At 33.4% G+C, this 25,000-nt stretch overlaps 1 protein-coding gene across 3 annotated transcripts in view; it reads right to left on the bottom strand.

The window, feature by feature from the left end:
* LOC142346312 (uncharacterized) overlaps positions 1 to 25,000 on the bottom strand; it is a 70,490-nt gene that overhangs the window by 27,182 nt on the left and 18,308 nt on the right. For all 3 annotated transcript variants that reach the window (XM_075398840.1, XM_075398839.1, XM_075398842.1), the window contains exons 4-5: positions 22,043 to 22,270; positions 12,307 to 12,419 (exon numbers count right to left, since the gene is read on the bottom strand). In XM_075398840.1, the coding sequence (XP_075254955.1) occupies positions 12,307 to 12,419; positions 22,043 to 22,270 (341 nt within the window). The remainder of the gene's footprint in view (positions 1 to 12,306; positions 12,420 to 22,042; positions 22,271 to 25,000) is intronic.

A 25,000-nucleotide genomic window follows, 5' to 3' on the forward strand; every position in this document is an offset into this window, starting at 1 on the left:
TTCTCCAAGAAGTTTTAGTTCTCTTAGTAAAATTCTCTCTGAAACCAACCAAACTAAAATAAGAGAAATCTGGAATTATTTGTTGCTATGCTGTTCCAAAAAAGGAAGATAATTTGCAACTTTAATTCAAATTTTTACTTCTATTGAAACAAACAAGTGAGTGTTATAGTACACTTTGAAGAAAAAAATTAAATCGTTATCTCTTGATCCTGATTTTCGTTTAAAAAATTGGGACCACTTGATTGAATAATTAAATACGAGTTAATTAAATAATAGACAAAGCGCTGCAGCTCTCCGAAGGCCCTTTTGAAGATCCCAACTTGGTCCTTGTGGTAAGAATTGTGGTTGTACATTACTGCCATAAATTGTTTCAAATAATTTTTTATTGAAGAAAAGTATTTTTATTTTTCTAGTAATAAATCGTTTGTGTGATATGGATTTAATAGCCCTTGATCATTTTGATGCTGTTTTCGACCATTTGGAACTCAAAATAAGAATGTCGTAAAAATTAGGTCGCAACACTTTGGCTCCATTCATTGTTGTGCCCTCTATTCATTGTTGGTCAAATGGTAATAAGAGTTATTTCCATTTTCAAACTGGGTATTGAAGATGAAAGCATGCATGAAAGCAACTATGTCTTCGAGAAGACGTCATTTTGGCTGTTTTTAGATAGTCTAAACAAGATCCAACAAAACGCCATTAGTGGAATGTGTTTGGAAGAAACGTTTTCGCACATCTTGGGAAAATTGTTCTAAATTACAGAGAATTCAGGCAAAATTCAGTAATTGTTCAGAAGTAATTTTGAATCAATTTTAAAGTATTTCATCCAAAACGCCCGTTCTAACGCATATTCACACCAGCTTAGCTTTATTGTTACAACAATTTTGCGAAAATCAGGAAAAAATGCACAAGGCTGGCTGTGTTTTCTTCAAAAATTTAATTTTTGTTCACGTATTTTATGAAAAAATGTAAAACACAATGTTGTAGTTCTCATGATCTAGTTTCGATTTATAGAAAAAATTATCAGAAGTTTTAAAAAAGGAAGACCTTGAAAGATCAAAAGAAGAATTGAAAACATCACTCAGGGGGTAACAGATCGCATTGAAATTTCAGATAAAACAAACGGAGAAATTATTCGTTTATTTAGTTAAGTTAAATGTAAATTTAAGTGTCTCGGGTAAATCTCTACACTCAAAGAAAACTTTTGACTTTTTCCTAGATTTTTTGATAAAAACTTATTTACTCGCCTCATTCTCTGCTGATTGAGACTATTATAGGAACAAATGTTTTCCTGTATTGATCACATATTTGGAAAACAGTGACTTCAGTTAAATTAGAATTCTCAAAACTGTGAAATTCAACTCTTAAAAATGTAGAATTGAAAGCAGAAAAATGTATTTTTTTCTAATTTCTAGAGTTGTTTTTACAAGCAGTAATTCTTTTTTCATCAGAACTAACATGTCAATTATTTTTTCAAAACCGCAGAGATGTACAACGTTATTAAAAGAGTAAACAAATAAAGGTTTTCTTGGAAAGAACATCAAATCAATGAAGTTCATTATTGAAACTATCTTCTCTATTCCTATTCCTTATATTGTCAGAGAAGATTGTTTGAACTAACCTCCACTTTATGATGATGCAACACAGAGATTTGAGAGTTAGAGTGTTTATGGATTGCCGGGTTAAAAATAATGCATGTGGTTCATAATTTTTTTTGAAAATAAGACGAAAATTTGTTTTAACAACTCTCGTTCCAGAAATTGCTCTTCGAACTGATCTTTCAAGCATGTGGGCAACTCAGTCAATTGGAAAGCAAAAAATTTATTGATTTAGAAACACTTCACATGAAAAGGGGGATGATGGTTTTGCTTTTATTTTCAGCTCGAATAAAAAATACTGAAACTTTCTGTTTCTATAAAAATACTCCGATGATTAAAGAAAACAAAAATGAAAAATTTGCAGAAACGCAATGTTGCTCAATGGTACTAAATAAGGGCCTTCATGAACAACCTTTTACGTTCTCCTACAAATAGAGAAAGCGTGCAGGAAATGAGGATTCTTCAAAGAATAAAAATATTACTAATTATTTGCTAAAAAATAAAATTTGAAACTTGTTTAAAAAATTGTCTTTGTTAAATCTAGCTGGAAACACAACTGCGAAGTTCTTACGTATTTTTATATATAAAACAAACAAGACTTAAATGATCGGTATCGCACCATGACTAAAGACCAGTTGCCGAAAAAAAAATATTTTTTTTTATTTTCAAAAATTATGTATCCAATACAATCTGCGTTTTTGATTGTGCGTGCACGTGCATGTCTTTATGTATGTGTGTATGAGTGTTTGTGTGTAACCTGTGTGATATGTAAGTGTAAAATAGAGATAAATAAAGAGTTGGTCATTGAAAGTTAGTTCCCTTAAATATTAGGCAGCACAAGTAGAGGCAGAGTGCAAACACTGTCAGAGACCATATAAAAATTAGAGAAATTTACTTCTTATTTGTTACAAGTTGCGGCTTACAAAATATGTGAAAAACAATTTTTATGTCTTTTTCTTCAAAAAACTTCGAAAACGTTTATTTTAAAATTTAGTGCCAAAAAAAACATTTACTAATCCAATTGCCTCAACAAGTCCGCAACTAGTTATTTAAAAAAAAAACAAAAAAGACCTAAATAAACGGTTGCGAACCTTGATTTTGATGTAGCGTACAATAGCAGCAGAGGGGAATAGCAAAGTAACAAGTTAGCGCTAGGTTCATTGGTTAGAATCTTTTCGTTTATGATATTTGACTGATCTTCTGGGCGACAGAAATTCCTCACTGCGCAGCCAAATAGAAAAACAGAAGACAGCACTGGTTACAAATTTTACTTTATTTCTATTTAAAAAATGTTAACACGTGCATACTTCAACTTTTATTATGATCTCGCCTGTTCTCTCACAACCTCGCGCGCTACAACAAAAATATTTGTCAGTCCACTGAAATTTCATCAGTTAAATTATCACAAGTCAATGAATTAGCAATCTTGTTTTTGAATTGGTCTCTTTCTGATTATAAAAACCACTGGTTTTGTACTGCTAATTTTATTTCTCGGCTTGTTTGAAATACATCAAAAGCTCACTGGAGAGGTTTTGTGATTTGATCTTAGCTAATCACCTCCAAAACTGAAGGGATTAGAGTTAAGACCATAAATAATGGCGGCTGAATACCTTTGATAGTTCTTAAATCTTATAGTATCCGTCAAAGAATCTGCTTTTTGAAAACGAACATTCTTTTTAACGTAGATCGTAGATGTCGTGCAGATTCTTTGAACACATTTGGAAAATATCAAAGATAGATCTCCCAAAATAACGCATGCTTCCATGTGTACTACGCCCCCGTCAGCAGCGCTCTCTAAATACCCAACTAAAGAAACTACCCCAAAGTCCAAACTTTGCAGCTTTATGCGATTTGAAATTACACAAAGATAGTTTTTTTGCTGATTAATTGTTCCGACCCCCACTTTAGTGGGGAGGGAGGAACTATATACTCAACTGCGTTTTTTGTTCAGTCAATTTTGACCGATCGATACATTCATCGTACAGAATTGTGAGTGGTATCATTGAAAAGCACGTACATCCTAGAACATGGAATTAAAAATATTTTTTCGATTTTTGTTTTTTACAGGGAGTTATCGAGTATTAAAGTTTTGTGAACATTCAACTGATTTTGTTCACATTTTCATAAATTTTTGCTAATATTTGGCACAATTTCGGTAATATAATTTAAAATAAGTTTAGTTTTTTTAACGGCAGAGTGTTTTTGTTACCGTTAGAGATAGACGAGCGTAGCTGAATTGTTTTTGTGAAATTTTATTGGCTAAAAGTTTTCGAAAAAATTTTCAAAATTCGAAATTTTTCATCAAAAATTGGCACAAAATATGATTTTTTGGTCCACTTTTGCTAAAGTTTGCCAAACGTAGTGACCCAGAAACCTTAACATAGACTCCCTAACCTCCAAAAGAGCGCTAGCTGAATTTAGGATTTAGGCGCTCTATGAAAGTCTTCTGGAATTAAAATTTTGCCGTTTTTTGCATATTTAACTCGATGATTATACATCGTTGTTTTTTTTAAAATTTGAAGAATTTCACTCAACAATTGGTTTAATTCGCAAACACTTGGAATACTTGGGCAGTTTGTTGGGCGTGTGGCAAAATGGGGGATAGGTTCGATATCATCATGTGTTCCTAGAATCAGAAACTCTCAATTTTTATTTTAGTGCTGCCTTCTTTAAAAAAATTTTGCTTTTGTTCTTTTAATGTTAATAATTGACAAAATTTTTTTCACGGTTCCATTAATGACAACTCCCACATAAATAAAGATGAGGCTGAATAAAATAAAGGTAGAGTCTGTTTTCAGAGAACCACAGGGTTTTAATGGCTTTGAGGAATGTATTTGTTTTAAGGAAATTTCAGTATTTTTTTTGAACTTGTCAATTTCTTATATCATTTTAGTCAATTTTTGCGTATTCTCAGTAAATACAGGTCAAACCTTCTTCCCTATAGAGTAAAATCTAATTTTGTGGAGGATTGTCATAACGAAAGGTTTTCTTGCTTTTGGTAATACGAGTTTTCATACAAAATTTTATGATTTTTGTGCATAATTGCCCATTTTTGCTGTTGTTTTTGTTTCCTTGGTAAATTGTCACAATAGATAACAGTCTAACTGAAAAAAGCTTTACAAAATTTGGAATTGAAAATTTTTTTTTTCATTTCATATGGTTTTAAGGGCTGCGACACCATTCTCTAGCGGAATTTGGTAGGGTCTTTTATTTTTGCGCTCTGTTTGTTGTCAATTTTTGTTGTCGTATGCCAAATGTTTTGTGATGAAAGGTCTCAGTGGCCAACTATAGATGAATCAATGAACTTAAAAGCTGATATCGGTAAATAGCTAATGGTTCATTGGCTTTCAAATTAAATTCCTAAAAAGAGGGTAATAGTTTTCTTAAACTTATCACTTTTTGTTCAGATTCGGCTTCGTATTTTACAATGTTGTATCATTTCCGTAACTTCGCATTGTTTAGAGTTGTTATAATGCTTTGTTGAATTAAACAATAAATTTTCTGTTGTTTAAACGTTTCGACTGATGTCCTCAGTGGTTAGACAATTTGTTTCAGAAGAGTTTCGCAAAATTTAGATGCTTTTCGTTTTTTGTGGTTCTTTCTGCTGTCAATTTGTGACAGTCGTTTTACAAAAAGACTTTATGATGATCAAACGAGACAAAAATGAAGATTTTAAGTTCTCCTGGAAAATTTTTTAAATAAATTTATTGGTTTCAACAATGTGGTTTCGTATAGTTGTGTGTGAAATTTTTTAGTTCAGCTTGTACTTAATGTTGTTTTGTAGTCCTATGAAATAATCTCACTAATAACAGGCGCAATTATTTTCCAGATAATTTCAAGACAAACTGTCTACTCTTTTAGTCGAAAGCTTTTGTTGTCTATGAATTTTGAAAATTTTTGTTTTTTTAAAAAAAAGACAATAGATTTTTGAGAATTGCCAATCTTATTTCTGTTAACTTGTTATCTTGTAGCTTAGCATTTCTAATGACAGATCACGTCCTTTATCTAATGAAATACAATTTGCTGTTCATAACGGTTTTGTTTTCCTCAATCGGTCTTTTTGCATGGTACAACCAGTTTTCATAAAAAAATTCGTGATTTTTGCATATTTGCCCTCTTTTTTGTAGGTTTTTTTTCTTTTCACAGTATTTCAATAATGGGCGTCATTTGATTCACATTTTTTTCACATTAATGAAACTCAATGCAAGATTTTCAATGTTTTTAATGAACAGCTTAATGTTAATTGGCTGGGACATCGTTTTCGTGCAAATTTTTTCATGCAATTTTTTCCTTTTTGCCTGTATTCGTCGTTCTTTTTGCAGTCGTATGACAAATCCTGGATAGTGAAAGCTCTCAATCGCTCTCTGTGGAGGTAAAAAAGAATCTCTCAAAGATATCATTTGATGCATAATGTTTCTAATCAGTTTGGAATTTTTTCTTTTCAAAAAAGCAATGTTTTATTAAATTTTGCCCTTTTGCTCATTTCTTGTCAACTTGTTACCAAGTCGCATTGAGGATAAGTTCCTTATTTTTTTCTAATAAAGTACAGGTTAATCTTCTTAGTATAAGTTCGATCTGATGCCATCTTGATTTGGTTTTTAATGATTTTCAAAAAATGAACGACGAGTTTTAGTCGTAATTAATATTTGAAACTATTTGATTTTTATCGCCGTCTTTTATGATAGTCATATTATGGTAGTCACAGGTCTCGTAGGCCCTCTAAGGTACATTGTTTTATTCCTTTATTAGTTTGTTGAACGACATGTTGCAGTGTTAATTTTTTAATATCTTCCTCATTTGGTAAACAATTAAGTGAAAAATGTAGATGAGCGGGGTCGGAACTTAATGTGCGAACGCACATTACCGAGCCCCCTTGTTTTGACTTTAGTTCCTTTTAGCACCGACGAAACTATAGACCATCAGAACAGTAAAATTACGGTAATGAGGGTGGCTATTTGTTATTTGAACACAACGTTGGGTGAGCTATTGCTAGAAATATCCAATTTTGATATTTTTCTTTCGGAATAACTTGTAAGCGCAGTCGAAAAAAGTCACGTTTTGCAGCGCGCACCAATACGATAGCCATGAAGATTTTGTGAAATATGAAGTTGAGTACGATAGAATTTCAAAAAAAAACATACATGTCTCAAACTAAATAAAACGCATCAAGCTAAAACTATCTTTAAATTGAATTAAATTTAACGCAAGTATGCGAGTGTTCTACAACAGACAGCTTTCACTCTTTTCTTTGGATTCTAATAATTACAATCGGTTGGCCACACAGAACTTTCTCTAAGCAGACTGTGTTGACTGTGTTTATTCTAATTAACTAGACATTAGACAACAGCAGATTAAAATTTGAAAATATACAAGAAATTACAATTTTCTCAGTAAAAATCTCTCCAAAACCAAAACAACTTGTAAAATAAGAAAAAAATGGAATTTTTGGTTGCTAATACGTGACAAAAAGTGAAGGTGCTTTGGCAATTTTACCTAAAATTGCCACATATGTGAAAAAAAGCGACTCAAACCTATTGCTATTGAAACAAACAGGTGAGTATTATAACACAAATTGTAGAACAAAACCTCCATCATTATATATTGATCGTGATTTTTTAAATAAAAATTGGGTTAACTTGGTGGAATAATTAAGTACGATAGTTAATTATTCAATCGAGAAAATGCTTCAGGTCTCTTCGAAGGCCCTTCTGAAGATCCCAAATGCGGTAGAGTATGGGAATGTACATTAATGCCATAAACTGTTTCAAATGTTTCTTTTTTTAAAAAAAAAACAAAATTTGTATTTTTTCTAGTAATATATCGTTTTTTTTTCATATGGATTTAATAGCGCTTGATCATTTTGATTCCGTTGTCGAGTGTTTTGAAGAAAAAAAAAGAAATGTCTTGAAAATTAGACTCAAACTCTTTGAAGTTGTGTTTTCCATTCATTGTTGATAACTTGATAATAAGAATTTTTTTTTCAAACTGGGTATTTATGATCATTTAACAGATCGCAATAAATTTAAAGTAAAAATAAAAGCAGAAATCTGTAGAAAAATTAATTAGGTTACATCGAGTTTTGATTATCGCGGGTAATTCTTTGCTGCAAAAAAAAATATTTTTTTTCCCGCTCGATTTGTGGTTTAAAATACTCGTTTTACTCGTCTCTCTATTTTCAACTCATTGAAACAATTATAGGAACTAATGTTTCCATGTATTGTACCAATTTTTTGGAAACCAGGTAGTTCAATTAGTTTAGAAATCTCAAAATGGCAAAAATCAACTCTGAAGATGAAGAACTGAAAGCAGAATAATGTATTCTTATCAAAATTCTAGAATTGTATTTGCGAGCAGTATTTCCTAATTCAAAAGAAACAACATGTCAGTTATTTTAAAACAACGGAGACACACAAAATTTTCGAATATGTGGAAGAATAAATGAGTAAATAATAAACGGTTTTATGGAATGAGCATCAAATCAATGAAGTTCATTATTGAAAAGTGAAGATAGAATTTTTTCTGAAACTTTCTATTCGTAATCCCTATGTTTTCAGATTAGAATGTTCGAACTATCTCCTCTGTATAACGATGCAATAGACAATTTTGAGAGTTAGAGCGATTGTGAGTTGCCATATTGAAAAAAAAAATTTTGCAACTGTTCAAAATATTTTTTGAAAATTAGAAGAAAATTAGTTTCCACTTCTCTCCGTCTCAAGAAATTCCTCTTCGAATTGATCTTTTAAAGTCTGTGGGTGAGTCGGTCAAAACAATTTTCTGATTGTGGAACTATTCTCATAAAATAGTAAGCGAAGTATTTTTGAGAACTGATAATTTTTCTTTTCTTTTTCAGTTCGCATAAAAAATATTAAATATTTCTATTTCTTTAAAAAATTTCCTCAGATTAAAAAGTCAACCAATAACCAATTTACCAATAACCAATGATTAACAATAGCCACTGTTCCTCAATGCTACTAAAGAAGAGTCTTTAAGGACAGTTTTTAGGGTTCCCTTACAATTACAGGCAGAGTGCAAGAACTGAGAAACCTACAAATCTTTGCAGTTTAAAATCTGTTCAAAACCAAAAATTGTGTTTATTAAATCTAGCGGTAGCATACCAGCAAGATCTAAAAATACAATTTGGACCATTATGCTCATAAAAAATCAGAAATGAAAAAGGAAATTTGAAAAAATTTCATGAAATTTTGTTTCAAAATTTTGTGTTAATTTCACAAATACTGACACAGTTGAGCCAAACAAATTATAGCAAAATTTGTAAGTTTTAAGCTTGCATCAGTGAGGGTGGGTGCGTATAAGTGGCTGTATTTATGTGTGTGTGATGTATGTGATATGTATGTGTAAGATAGAGAGAAAGAATGATTTGGTCTAAGATTTAGTGTCTTTAAACATTAGGCACGAATTGAGAAAGAATGCAAAACCTGTCAGAAATCAAAAAAATTAGGAAATTACTTCTTGTTTTTTAGTTACGGCATAAAATATGTTCAATAAACAAAATCATATTTTTAAATACGCTCGGAACATATGTGCTAAATTAAAAAAAAAATTATTTGCTTTATTATGCACATGAGCCATCAAAAATTTTATGATGTTATTTTCTGCAAAAAATTTAAAACGTTTATCGCAAAATTCAGTCCAAAATTACAATTAAAGATTTGATTGCATCAAAAATTCAACGCTTAGTTTTTTTTTATTAAAACGACGGAGACCTAAATGAATGATGACGAACCTTGAGCAAAGATCAGATGTCATAAAGAAAACTTTTAAAATTTGTTTTTTTTCTTCTTGTTGGGGTTTGTATTTTTGTGTCTGTGTTTGTGTGTAATCTGAGTTGTGTTTGTGTATGTTAGGTTTGTCTGTGTTAGGTCCTTCAATGTCTACTACACTTATCAGTCTAGAATGTGTTAAACAGTTTTCGTTTTTATCTGCCGAAATCAAGTTGTTCAAACAGTTCAATCAATTTTCTTCTTTGCACAAAGTTGCTTTCGGATAATCCCAAAGGTCTCTTCGGCAGAAATAATTGGTTGTTTTTACAACCTTGAGAGGTATGCTGGAACATACTGTGCTATGCACAACTCGCACGAGCCATTTTGCTGACATTGTTGTTTGTGAAAATAAATGTTTTTTTTATACAGCTCAGTTAGTTTTGTTAATTGTTTCATTTTAATTCTAACAAAATTATTTATTAGTAAAAACAACTAAGTGTGTAAAGTTTTTACATGAGGTGCGTAACGTGAGCAATCGATAAAGGATTTTGCACTTTTTGGATCACATCGAAAACTCCGACTGCGTAATTCGCATCATTGAGTAATCGTGTTTCTCTGCGAATGATTCTCTACTATGTACTTAGCGGAAATATTCATGTCAATATGTCAATTTTTTTATCAAATTGCGGAAAAATTCTGACAAATATATTTTCCTGAATTGTACTATTTGTGCTTTTAGTCAACACAAAATGTTTTTGTAATTTCGCAAAAACCTTCCTCTTCAAGTTACTGGATTTGGCGAAACAGGTAAACAACATTGGCGATGTTAACATTTGAATGCTAAATGAGTTTAAACGCCATTTTTTCTGTTTTTCGCTTCCGTTTAATCGAAACTTTAGATATGTTACATTCTGCAACCGTGGCGACGCATGGACACGAGTAACTCATAGCGCGGACAAGAGTAACAAAATGTTGTTCCTTTTTCCATACTCATCCAAAAACTAGGCATCGTGTAAAATGTTGAGGGATATATGCGACTTAAAGCAACATTGAACTTAATTTTCTTTCACAGAAAATTCTTAGTGGTCAAACTAGGCCATTTATGATTCCTAGTAATCATACTAGGTCATATATGATTTGTATGAATTCTTATTAGTCATACAATGATCATAATTTTTAAAATCAATCAAGCTGAATAAGGGAATGGTGTGTTTCACAGACAGCAATTTAAGCAAAAAAAGCCGTTAGCAAAGGTAGTAGAGCAGAAAATAAGAAAAATTCTTTGTAATCATACTAGGTAATAAATGATTTGCATGACATCTTAGTAGTCATACAAGGATGAAACAAATATAAAAAAGTTGAAAAATGACCAATTTTGATTCACAAGACTTGTTTCAATTTTTGAAATGATATACAGCCACTTGCAAATCTGTTCAAAAATGGAAAATCAGTTATTTGGATATGCATTTTATGTAAGTGCTTCAACCCATAAAAAGTAAAGCGTTTGATTTATTGCTTAAAAAATTAAGTGAATTATGATGCTCACAATTAGTCAACAACTTGCGGGACGTTTAATATCTATTATTTTTTGTTAAAATGTGCGTTTAAGTTGTCTTTTTTTAGCAAAAATTTTACTGCAATTTGAAATTGTGGCCAAATTTTTTAAAGTTAAAAAATGTCTTCATTCGTTTCCAACGACTATTGATACAGATGAGTTCTTCGTGGTTGCTTTTCACATCATAAAACATTGATAAATTTTTGGAGAAACTACGAAGCTTTTAGAATCATTTGAATCAGGCTTCTTTTCATTAAAACTAGCCTAAACGTATTGGAAAGTGTATTTTCCTTTTTTCAATAAGGAAATCTTCCTGTTCGCGGGACCTAAAAACACCGCTAAAATAAAGGCTGTTTTCTTGCAAACGAACGAATCCTTTATTTCCGTCTGTTCTTTTCACTTTCTTGTTTGTGTTGCTTATATCCTGGCTTATCTGAGACTAGCCCCTTCCCCCTAGATTTCCAGTTCTGGCTTAATCGGAGCTCCACTTTCCTTTTCCAAGTTGCACGTTTTGCGAGATTTTGTGGCCCCGGTAGCCAGCAGTTTCTACCGTTGCATCTAAATATTTCATGTCGTGCCTCTTCTGCATGTGTTCTTTAGGTTCCGGCTTATCCGATAGCTTACCCATGTGCATGATTTCTTATTAATCATACAATGATCAAATATGATTTCTTGGTAGTCATACAACCACCATATATGATTTCCTTGTAGTCATACACGGATCATATATGATTCAATAGAAGTCATACAAGGATCATATACGATTTCCTAGTCGTCATACAGTGATCATTTTTGATTTCAAACAAGTCATAGGTCGGTTTGCAGCTGTTTAAATTTGTCTGCTATCGGTTTTCAAATGCATGCGATCTACGAGCTGTATCATCAATTATTTATGGTTTCTTTGATTTCCTACAAGGATCATATATCTTTTCTCAGTAGTCACACAAGGATGGTACTAGGAAATGCGTTATGATTTGTATGACATCATATATGATCCTTGTAAAACTACTCAGAAGTGGAGATCCAGGTTACTGTCACAAATGTTCACAAACGCTTATGAAACCCTGATGTTAAAACATTGTCGTCAAAAATGGGAAGTCTCTAGTAAGTATACTCGACAAATTGTGTATTTGTCAGTTAACGATCGCTGATCAGATTATATGCTAAACTGTTGGACAAATTTTAATCATTTCTTTAAATGTATCCCTTCATTTCTCAATTAGGGCTGCGGTAACGACACAATGAAACGGTGTTTGATAAAACCCCTCCCCTCCGCTCCCATGAGCTTGATTATCAAATAACCCATAGCCCCATTACCATGGTAGTTAATTACACCATATTGGGGGGTTATAGTTTCCCCGGGGTAGGGCAATAATGAAAAGATGTAGAAGTACTTTGTAGTACAAATTTATCTTTTATTTGGACTTCAAACCTTCAATTTTGCTTTCCATTCCATATGCTCTTAAGAAGCAACTCCTAACGAAGTAACTGTGGTATGAATCCATTTCGCTAAAGTAAATGTCAAACCTCTGAGCCACTCGACCACTGAAACAAACGAAACGCTAGCTCTTAATGCACTATCAAAACCGTTTCAATAGAAATTCCAGCGCTAATTGTCTGGCAATAAATCACTTAACATCATACATATGTTCTGACTGCACATGCCGGAGTGGGAGGAAAAATTACAACACCCAGTAGTTTTTCTAAATCAATTTTGACCGAGTTTTATCTTTAGCATAGAAAGCAGTGATTTTTGATTTTATAATAATTTTTCATTAATTTTTAAATAAAAGAATTTCTGGTATACCGTTTTTTTTCCGACAAAACAACTAAAATCAACATGCACTTTTCAAGAGATGGGAAATTATACACAACTCTTTAAAAATTTGTGCCCCTTGTAGTGCTCCTAAAAGGCTAGTATTTCTGATAAAGAAGAAAGAAATCAAGCACTTATAGTTTCTGCTGAAACAAAATTTTTGAATGATATTTTAACTTTCTTTAGTCCTTTCTTCAGCTTTATTCTGTTTCTGATGCTATCAATAAATTACGACAGGCTCGATTGAAGAACCATTCGAAGAGATAGGAGTTCGTGCTACTAACGCACTGCAAGCAATTTTTTGCAGCTGTTTCGGCAGTCTGCTCCCGGACTGAACGGCAAGTCAATATCACTACTGGGCACGTCAAATTTCAAGTCCTATATTAGTACTGATTCAGAGCTATGATCATGTCACTTTTTACAATTGTCAGTATAAATGCAAGTCTTGGCCTAGACGTGCAAGTCTAAATGCAAGTCTTGGCCTAGACGTGCAAGTCTAAATGCAAGTCCAGGCCTAGACGTGCAAGTCTTGGCCAAGACATGCACGTCTAAATGCAAGTCTTGGCAAAGACGTGCACGTCTGAATGCAAGTCTTGGCCAAGACTTGGCACGTCTGAAAAAACGTCCAAAATAGCCGAAAAAAACGTCAGAAATGACCGAAAAGACGTCCAAAATAGGTCCCAAAAACGTCAAAAGTAGCCAAAAAAACGTCAGAAATGGCCGAAAAAACGTCCAAAATAGGTCCAAAAAACGTCCAAAATAGCCGAACAAAAAGTCAGAAATGACCGAAAAGACGTCCAAAAATGGCCCCAAAAACGTCAAAAAAAGCCGAAAAAAACGTCAGAAATGGCCGAAAAAACGTCGAAAATAGATCCCAAAAACTTCGAAAATAGCCCAAAATAACGTCAGAAATGGCCAAAAAAACATCCAAAGTAAGTCCTAAAAACGTCAAAAATAGCCAAAAAAAACGTCAGAAATGGCCGAAAAAAAACGTACAAAAAAAGGTCCAAAAAACGTCAAAAATAACCGATAAAAACGTCAGAAATGGCCGTCAGAGCTCGTTCGTAATTTTTTCTTGAAATTGAGACCTATTAATTTAGTTAGCACACATAATGAGCTCACTCATATCAAAATTTGAGCCCAAAACATTCACTCAACAAAAAGTTATTAACGAAGGAGCACTGGGCATGAGCCATTTTTCGGGGTACAGAGTCAAAAATCATGAATATTTCCCCAAATACTGAACCAATTGGAATCAGACCTGGCTAATTAGAACACCATTGTAATAAGCTTTACAACCATATATAAGACTCTTTATTTTAAACAGTGGTTTGCGAAAGACCGGCCTGTGAGGATGGGGCAAGTTGAACCCAGTCTATCAGAGTTACCTAATACTCGTTCTATAATAGATCGATATATCACCATAACCCATTAAAAAAACACACTATAACAAACAGATGGCAGCATTGTCTCCTGAACGAGCTGATACTGGGGCACAACAAAGTTCTTTTGGCCAGTACTTTGGCTGTTATGGCTGGAATGCTGGGTATCTCAAAATTGTAGGATTGTGCAGTGCATCAACATTTGGTCGAACTAGAGGGCCTCGGCTTAACATCGGCACCCTTACGGTGTTTCCCTTTTAAGGGACTGTTCCCCGAGTAATATTTGACATTTGCCAAATCTGAAATATTAAGAAATGTTGATTTTTGGTTAAAATTCGGCTGAAAAACGGCAGAAAACGGCCCAGAAATAGCTGAAAACGGCCCAATTGGACCTTCCCGGGTCCCCGGCATCAGTTGAAATGAGTTGGCATCAGTGGGAATCATTTGGCATCAGTCTGCACCGGTTTTCTTGTGCCCCCGAGAAAGTGCCAAAAAAGAAATGCTAAAATCCTGGCTAGTTGCGAAATTTTTTTGAATTCAAAAATTTCACTCGAAATTTATTGAAAAGCTGGTTTCGACTTGGGAATCAACTTGCAAGTGTAATCTAAGTCTTGGCAAAGACTTAACGGACTTGCAGACTTGTTTTTAGACGGGCACAAAACTGATATATGCTTGTAGACTTGCAAATTGACGTGCCCAGTACTGATATTGACTTGCAGTTCAGTCTGGGCTGGCTATGTCAATTTTCTTCAGTTTTTTAAAAAGTGGCGTTTTCGGCATGGTGTAGATCTTACCGCTGATTAAATGAAAAATTTCATGTTAAATTCTTCTTGAGAACAATATTACCGGCGATAAATAGTTTTTGGAAACTGAGAACGCTACTATAAACGCTTCTATGAAATCATATATAAGACCACAAATGGTTCGTGGATACCATATGTCTTACCAAAAATGGTGCTAGGAAACGATAATTAAGACCCAAAATAAAATTAATGGTTTGATCTGTTCGCCGATATATCTTGTATGGAATGGCTCTTCTTCGTTGGAACCCTCTAGAGTCTTTTTTATGGCTTCTAAATTGGGTCGATCCAGGTAAATCGTCTGCAACTATGGAACTCTTCAAACTATTTGCTGCCGAATTACGTCGCTAACCTTCTAGATTTGGCAGTTTACGGGTTTGGGAAAATGGGTGACGACATTTTTCATCAGTGACAACAAAATTGCGGACAATCCTTACCAAATTCCATCACTGTCAAAAATTACAAAATCAATGACAGAAATTTGCTAGATTTGTCCGCAGTTTTTACATTTCGATCAAAGCGTACAAAGAATGAGCTGCAAATAACATACCGTTTTCTTTACTTTGTTTTAGCTCATCTGACAGTGAATCGGTCTGAGTGACGATCTTTTTAAGGGCCCCAAACACTTATCAGTAGCATCAAAGACTAATTCAGACTTGTAATACAAATTCTTCAGTGCTATTTCACTTTATAGATAAAGTTGGTGTTATGATTGTTTTAGTAAAAATCCCTCGTGCTGTTTAATCTAACAGATAAAAAGGTCTAATGATTAGTACTCAAAAAACCCTCAAGGCTCTTTTACAACATAGATAAGGGTGTTCTAATGATTATTTCATTAAAAAACCCTCAGTGCTGTTTTTTTCACTAGCTGATATTTAAGTCTTAGAAAACAGATTGTAAACATATTGTAATTGATAAAGCAAATATTAAAAAAAAATTCAAATCAATTTCTACTGTGATTAAATTTTCCGAAGTGTTCTTTACTGCAATGAAGCTTCTAGATTAGATTGCGTAAACTTTTGATGGTTGTCAGGGGGTGTATGGTTGATGAATGTTATCGTTAATGTTATCTTCAGTAGTTTTAAAACATATTAAAAAACATTGAAATAATTTATGCCTCTAATGATGTCACGTTGTCTCTCATTTCTAAAAAAGCTCAGTAACCTCTAAAGAACAAGGGCAATGTCAAAGTTGCTAAATCGTCAGATTGGGAAGGTTTTAGCAAAAACCGGAGCTGATGACCTGTTTCTGAAAAAACCAAACGCTCAACGTTTTGACGGGGTCTGAATTGAGACAAGGAATGAGATTCTGTTACCCAAGGCTTTCAATACTGAGTTTGAAAATTGACCCAGTGAGCAGTCCAGAAAAAATTCAAACGAAGGTCCGGTCAAAGAAGAAGTAAAAACTTGGTGAAATTTGAAACTTTTCTTTATCTTTTTTTCTACTTGGTCTGTTTTGTTCATTTTATTCTTCACTGTTCATATTTTTGATTAATTTCCTTCCACTTCACTTATTTTTTTTCTAGTAAACTCATTATGTTTAGTCAACCAATGATTGATTTACTGAAAATCGCCCACCTCTACATTTCATGGACATCATGACTGCTTTTTTGATAAGCTATTTTATGTAGTCTGATTTTTCACTATGTTTTTCTCAGATTCAGCTAATAAAAACAAAAAGGTATGGATATGTTTAATTTCAATTGTTATTGATTTAGAAGAAAGTAATTAATAAGGGACTTCTGTACGAAAAATAGGTCATATTTCATCAGTTCTTTTTCATGAGCCATTTGTAGTGGTTATTTTTTTGTCAGTGTTCTTTCATCAACTTTTGCATTAAAAATCTATCCTGACTTTTTGGGGACGATAATTTTCCTTCTTTCAAAGTAAAACAAAAATTTTCAGAAATTAAAAAGTAACTAATTAAGCTAGTTTGGAAATGGAAGCTTCGAATAATAGTGATTTTAAAATTTTAAATGAATCGCGGATAATAATGACATTAAAGTTGCAGACAATAAAGACGCGCATAAAAGTGAGAAAGACGCTAAAAAAATATGAAATTACTGATGTTCAAAGTAATTACCTTAGCCTGGATGTTAGTCACATTTTTTCCGGATTAAAGCGACAAAAATTTGTCATCTTTTCTCACTTGGCATCAAGTTGATATCAGCGACGATTAAACTCGTTTTTGAGCAAAATTCAAATAGTTTCCCTTATTGTCATTTTTGTCCGCAAAAACCTATAAAGCCCGATCATGAATCATGGGCGGGCGGACAATGCTGACAATTGCAAGCAAATTTGTATGCTCAAATCTAGGATTTTCGACGTAATGTGCACAGATTGACGTAGATGTGCACAGATTGACATTACGACGTAATGAGTTTCGATTAAATAGCGGGCTCCCAGAAGAACAGCACAGCAAAAGCTGAAGAACTAACCATAATTTACTGCTTCATCTTACTAGCGGTTTCTCCTAAGTTGTTGGGACTAACTAACGTATCATACTAGGCCTCAAACGAAATTCACAAAAATTTTACGGGAGAAATTCTCAAATTGTTCCAGAAAAATTAAAACTATCGTATATATATTTCCAAATTACAAAATAATTTTCTGGTCAGATTTCGGGTACTTATATCAGATTTTTTCATTTACGTATCAGGCACCTTCCAAGAAAAAGTTGAATAAGATTTCAAATTGAAAAATTTCTTATTTTATTTTTTTACTGACTTTCAGCTCGCTTTATTAGCCGATTTGCGGATATATGAAAATCAAACTGCTGCTTTGGAGCCAAATTTCTCAAATTTTAGAAAGATAAACAGGCCTTTATTTGAAATTAAATTTATCTGAATTCCAAAATAATCAAGATTGAGTAATAACTTTATGAACTTGAAACGACTTTACTTATTTCAGTTAGGTTTTTATATGGGGACTTTTTGATACAAGGTATATACCCATAACAATGTACTATTTGAAAAAAATTAGTTCTATTATTCGAAAAAGCATAGGAAATGGTTGCCTAATTTATCTTTAAGTGTATCCAAAAAACGCTATTCTCCTAATTAAAGCGAGTTGAGGGGTAATTTTTTTTTGGGTTTTGAACGAATCGGAATGAAATCGTGACCGGCAATAATCCCAGGATGAAGTTCTCAACCCTGAACAGATACGATCTAGATGGACTTAGATCGCGGATACGGGATTCAGACCAAACAGGCTCAAATTAAGGTATGGGTCAGATCGTACTAGTCCAGGCCTTGACTTATGAAAAGACTCAAATAGTCTAATAGGGGGGGGGGGGGGGGGGTCAATATTGACCAAAATTACGCAGTCGAGGTTCTTAGCTTAGGTCTAGCAAAAAATTTTTCATTGAATAGAGACAAGGAATGAGATTCTGTTACCCAAGGCTTTCAATACTGAGTTTGAAAATTGACCCAGTGAGCAGTCCAGAAAAAATTCAAACGAAGGTCCGGTCAAAGAAGAAGTAAAAACTTGGTGAAATTTGAAACTTTTCTTTATCTTTTTTTCTACTTGGTCTGTTTTGTTCATTTTATTCTTCACTGTTCATATTTTTGATTAATTTTCTTCCACTTCACTTATTTTTTTTTCTAGTAAACTCATTATGTTTAGTCAACCAATGATTGATTTACTGAAAATCGCCCACCTCTACATTTCATGGACATCATGACTGCTTTTTTGATAAGCTATTTTATGTAGTCTGATTTTTCACTATGTTTTTCTCAGATCCAGCTAATAAAAACAAAAAGGTATGGATATGTTTAATTTCAATTGTTATTGATTTAGAAGAAAGTAATTAATAAGGGACTTCTGTACGAAAAATAGGTCATATTTCATCAGTTCTTTTTCATGAGCCATTTGTAGTGGTTATTTTTTTGTCAGTGTTCTTTCATCAACTTTTGCATTAAAAATCTATCCTGACTTTTTGGGGACGATAACTTTCCTTCTTTCAAAGTAAAACAAAAATTTTCAGAAATTAAAAAGTAACTAATTAAGCTAGTTTGGAAATGGAAGCTTCGAATAATAGTGATTTTAAAATTTTAAATGAATCGCGGATAATAATGACATTAAAGTTGCAGACAATATAGACGCGCATAAAAGTGAGAAAGACGCTAAAAAAATATGAAATTACTGATGTTCAAAGTAATTACCTTAGCCTGGTGTTAGTCACATTTTTTCCGGATTAAAGCGACAAAAATTTGTCATCTTTTCTCACTTGGCATCAAGTTGATATCAGCGACGATTAAACTCGTTTTTGAGCAAAATTCAAATAGTTTCCCTTATTGTCATTTTTGTCCGCAAAAACCTATAAAGCCCGATCATGAATCATGGGCGGGCGGACAATGCTGACAATTGCAAGCAAATTTGTATGCTCAAATCTAGGATTTTCGACGTAATGTGCACAGATTGACGTAGATGTGCACAGATTGACATTACGACGTAATGAGTTTCGATTAAATAGCGGGCTCCCAGAAGAACAGCACAGCAAAAGCTGAAAAACTAACCATAATTTACTGCTTCATCTTACTAGCGGTTTCTCCTAAGTTGTTGGGACTAACTAAGGTATCATACTAGGCCTCAAACGAAATTCACATAAATTTTACGGGAGAAATTCTCAAATTGTTCCAAAAAAATTAAAACTATCGTATATATATATTTCCAAATTACAAAATAATTTTCTGGTCAGATTTCGGGTACTTATATCAGATTTTTTCATTTATGTATCAGGCACCTTCCAAGAAAAAGTTGAATAAGATTTCAAATTGAAAAATTTCTTATTTTTTTTTTACTGACTTTCAGCTTGCTTTATTAGCCGATTTGCGGATATATGAAAATCAAACTGCTGCTTTGGAGCCAAATTTCTCAAATTTTAGAAAGATAAACAGGCCTTTATTTGAAATTAAATTTATCTGAATTCCAAAATAATCAAGATTGAGTAATAACTTTATGAACTTGAAACGACTTTAATTATTTCAGTTAGGTTTTTATATGGGGACTTTTTGATACAAGGTTTATACCCATAACAATGTACTATTTGAAAAAAATTAGTTCTATTATTCGAAAAAGCATAGGAAATGGTTGCCTAATTTATCTTTAAGTGTATCCAAAAAGCGAGTTGAGGGGAAATTTTTTTTCGGGTTTTGAACGAATCGGAATGAAATCGTGACCGGCAATAATCCCAGGATGAAGTTCTCAACCCTGAACAGATACGATCTAGATGGACTTAGATCGCGGATACGGGATTCAGACCAAACAGGCTCAAATTAAGGTATGGGTCAGATCGTACTAGTCCAGGCCTTGACTTATGAAAAGACTCAAATAGTCTAATGGGGGGGGGGGTCAATATTGACCAAAATTACGCAGTCGAGGTTCTTAGATTAGGTCTAGCAAAAAATTTTTCATGGGTGCAGCAAAAGTCTTTTCAAAAGAAATTATGGCCGAGCAAGGCCTTTTCTTTTTTTCTTGACTCGGGCAAAAGTCATTTCTTAGGATTTGGGGTCAAGTTTCATGGGTCGAGTTAAAGTGTTTTTCGAAAGTTTGTTTTTTACAAATTTGATTTTTTTTTGCATTTGATGCCGCACACAATGAAGCAGGAACGGGGCAAAGCTAAACAGCATTGCTCCATTGCAGTCCACATTAAAAAAAAATGGTAAACTGCCAAATGTCTTAAGAAAATCTTCAATTCTTAAGATAAAGCAGTTGTCATAGCTGTATATTACCACAATACCTGATTGAATGAAAATAGGTAGTTAAATTATGATGACCTTCTTCGTATTAGCCGTGATGAAAAATTGGCGTTGTTCATTTGTGTTTCCGCCCAAATTTGTGAATTATCATTTCTAAAAAATGCATGTTTTCGACAGATTGATGGTTTTTCAGAATCGCAAAAGGTAAAAGACAAATATTCTGACTGCCTTATAAGCAATTCTGTGCAATGAAAATGCACTTAAGTTTTCAAAAATGCAGACACGTGAAAAAACTTGCGAGAACCAAGATTTGACAATAAAAATGACCTGGTAAAAAAAGACCAATTAGAAGACTTTTTCTTGACTTATGATTTGATTTTTGCTTGACTCAATTCTTTCTTCTCAAAATTTGGGTCGACGAAAAGTTCAGAGCCCAAGTTTGGTCAAGCAAAACTCCAATTTTACTTTTTGGGTTAAGCCAATGTCGAGGGTAACAAAAACTGGATCGAGCAAATTCAAAATTCCGTAAATTGTTGGGTCGAGCAAATGTCCAGAGTGAAAAAATTTAGGTCGAGCAAAAGTCCGGGTGATTGATAAAGTCTAGCAAAGTTCTTTTCACGGCTCTTTTGGGTCCAGCATGGTCTAATCATACCCAATTTTGGTCGAGCATTGTCTTTCCATTGGCCGAGGTCTAGACTAGGGCGAACAGACTTTGGTCGCCATGCGCCAGACCTAACAGACCCAAAGCCGACACTGGGCCAGACCAAACAGACCCAAGACCAGCCTTGGGCCAGACCGAGCAGACTGGGTCAGACAAAAAAGACCGACGACGGGGTATGGGCCAGACTAAACAGACCCATTTCAGGTATGGACAAGATAGAACAGACCGACAACGGGGTATGGGACACACGGAACAGACTAAATTCAGGTTAGGGCCAGACCGAACAGATCCAATTTAGGTATGGGCTAGACGGAGCAGCACGACCAAAATTTGTCCAGACTATGAGCTCGGTCGCACCGGACCCCATGTCCGCAACCCAGGTCCATCTGGTCCATATTTGTCTTGGGTAGAGGGGTTCATCCTGGGAATTGATTGATAATCAGAAAATGAAACCATAAAAATGTCAAAAAACTTCTGCCGTCTTGACAATTCGTTACTAGAGCTTGTTCCATAAAGTTCAAATAATGGGACACGTTTCAAAAAATAGTGAACCAAATTCACATGTCTAACTCAAATTTAAAACATGTAGAAAAAGCAGATCAAATGGAACTACAAGAAAAAAAGCATTGGCATTCAAATGACATGGTTGCTCAATTGCACGTTTCTATCTTTTTCGAACTTTCGATTAATTCAACTCGATGGACAAACTATATCGCCCATTGTTAACAAGTTGCGCCTGCTTATAGAGAGAAAGGTAATGTTGAATCTGAAGTTTAATGATGCACAGTTTTATTGATACTTAGATACTTACTACTGTGTGTTGTGTTCAAAGGCGCCATTGTAAATACAGACAGTTTCACTAAAGTACATATTGTTTTCGCCCGACGGGTCTTCGTCTAAATCACAGCCTGTAAAGTGGGTGTCTTGTGATGGGTCATCATAACATATCATATAGTCGGCTGGTATTGACTCCCCGTAGTCATAGAAGACAGGATAATGGGCTTCCGTTTTGTCAATTGTCGATCCAACAACCCACGAACTGAAAGACGCAGATACCCGGGTCGAATTTAAAAGGTTGACTTGTAAGACCTTGCAAGTTTCTTGCAAGTTCTTATAAGGCGATGCATCGCCTTGCAAGTGTTTATTCCGAAAACTGCAAGTTAATACAAGTTAACTAATTGACTTACATTTTCTTACAAGTTAACCATTCGACTTACAAGACTCGTGAAAGTTAACTGTTCGACTCATAGGGTTCTTACAAGTAAAACCTTCGACTTTACTTATATGTTCTTACAAGTTCTTAGAATATAAGTTGTTACAAGATAACAGTTCTGCCTATACTGGAGCAAAAAATAAAAACAATAAAACGACATGAAAGTAAGGAGATGTTAAAGACATATAGAATTGGGAAAATTGTGAATTGGAATTCTAAAATAAAAAAAGCATAAAAATGGAGGATCACTAAATTATTTTGAGAAAATGCTGGCATATGAATTAAACTTCAATCAAAAGCAAAAATGGAAAGAGGGTATAAAGTTTAGGGAATATTTAAAAAAAAAGCAAACATCTACTATTTGTTATTTGAGCCGCAAAGGCCCTCTTGAGTTGATAAAAATGACAAGTAACCATTTGGTCGCATTTTATTATGTTATCTAAACTGAGCTACTAACTCCCACGCTTTTTCAAAGTAAATGACTGAATCTTAAATTGAGTTAACGAATGAGATTTGAGCTCAACCGGGACGAACTCGCAAGAAACTTATAAATTTGCCCTTCGACTTGCAAGTTCTTACAAGTTAACCATCTTTTGCAGAAAACTAGCGAATTCTTGCAGTCGGTCTCAACCCGGGTAGTCTTTAAAATAACAAGTGAGTAAAAGTAAGGAAAATGCTCGGATAAAAAAATTTGTGCCGCCGTTCACCCTATTGCAGATATATTAGATTTAAATGGAGGAATATCTTTGCAACATTTGGGATACAGCTAGACATAAAACGTCGCAACTTCTATTGGTTTCTGTTTGTCCTTCTTGTTCAACTTTTTAGCATGCCCAATATTGATCAAAGAATACCAAATCTTGCGAGAACCTTGCATGATTTGAATCCGCCGATCACTAATGTTGAATATTTCGGCAAATTCGGCTTCAAATGTGAAAGATCTTCAGTTTAAATTGGAACAAGACACCGGAAATTTCAATCCACAAATGCGATGCAATTTTGCTCAGAGACGGTAATTCTCAATTGTGGTATCAATCTTTCAAGCAAGTTAACAAATTATGAACTTTTGTTTACCATATGTTCTGAAGCTGAATTATCAAGTCTGCAGCGGAGGTTAACCTCAAATTGCTTTGTCAATTTTCTCATATAAGTTCACAGTTATTTAAACATTGCCCGGTTCACGGTTTCAACGATAAATATGTAAGAATTGCGATGAATGCGGTAAACGTTCGTAAGATTTGCCGTTCTTAGCTGTTATTTTTTTAAATTTTTGCCGCTCCTTCTTAATACTGCACAATTTCGCCGCTGAATGTCGCGAATCTTACAAAAAATCAACTCATTTGTCTTCCAAAAACGGGAGTAAATCAGGTTTTCAGTCAAAGGAAATATCATAGCAGTAACTGACTGTTGTGCATTAAACGAAGTAGTGAATGAAATGCAGGAGGTCAGAGGTTCAAACCCTTGCACCGAAGATTTTTTTGGCTAGAACTGCGGTGATCGCCGTAAAAATAATTTCACAGATAAAACCCGCAAATACTAATGAAATTCACTGGTAAAAACCAAATATCTTACACTGCTAAAAATCAAATATCTTACAGAATCTTACAAATATCTTACCAAATATCTTACAGAAAAACCGAATATCTTACAGAATTTTCTGCACCCTTGGCAAAAAGATTAAGGCTTTTTGTCGTAAATAGATACATTTTTACGCCTATTTAATGAAAATTTTATATTTTTTTGACAAAACCTCGAACCGAGTGGTTGTCCATGATTTGGATTCAATCGTTTATGTATGTTTTCCTACTTTTTTAGCACCTGTTGAGGAAACACTTTCTTTTGTCTTTAATGTGTTGGGGATTGGTATTATCCCTGTTGATTTTTTGCGCGACCATTTCATGTTAAATAGTGTTACAATACTAAAAAACTGTCTTTTCAAGAGGGTAATAAAAAATGTAAAAAGTTAACGATTGTTAGGAAAAACGTGATATCGAAGAACGTACGAACAAAATCAGTTTTTAATAAGCGTGTGTCGTGAAATTAAAATAACATTTCTACTGAGTCATCTCAACGAAAAATTAGAAAAGGCTATAAGCAATGCTTCAGAACTCCACGAGGATGATTTTTTTTAATTTGGCGTTAAAACAACATTTGAAACAAAATCTATCAATGAAAGAATGATCATCATTTTAGAAAAAAAATATTGTATTGAATTTTGCGGCGAATTTTTTCTAAAAAAAAACTTAATGGTAAAAAATTCAAGAACATTAACAGCAATAGCTTTGCATTTATATATATATATATATATATATATATATATATATATTTATAAATATGTTTATATATATATGTATATATATATATATATATATATATATATATATGTATGTATATATATATATATATATATATATATATATATATATATATATATATATAAATACATATAAATATTACATATATATAAATATATATATAAAAATATAAATATATTCTTTTCGTCAATCTGTTTTTAGCCGCAAAACAGTTCACCTATATACACTTTGGAAAATAAAT

This window comes from Convolutriloba macropyga, chromosome 9, assembly GCF_964194025.1.
Source record: "Convolutriloba macropyga chromosome 9, txConMacr16.3, whole genome shotgun sequence".
In the NCBI taxonomy this organism is placed as follows: Eukaryota; Metazoa; Xenacoelomorpha; order Acoela; family Convolutidae; genus Convolutriloba; species Convolutriloba macropyga.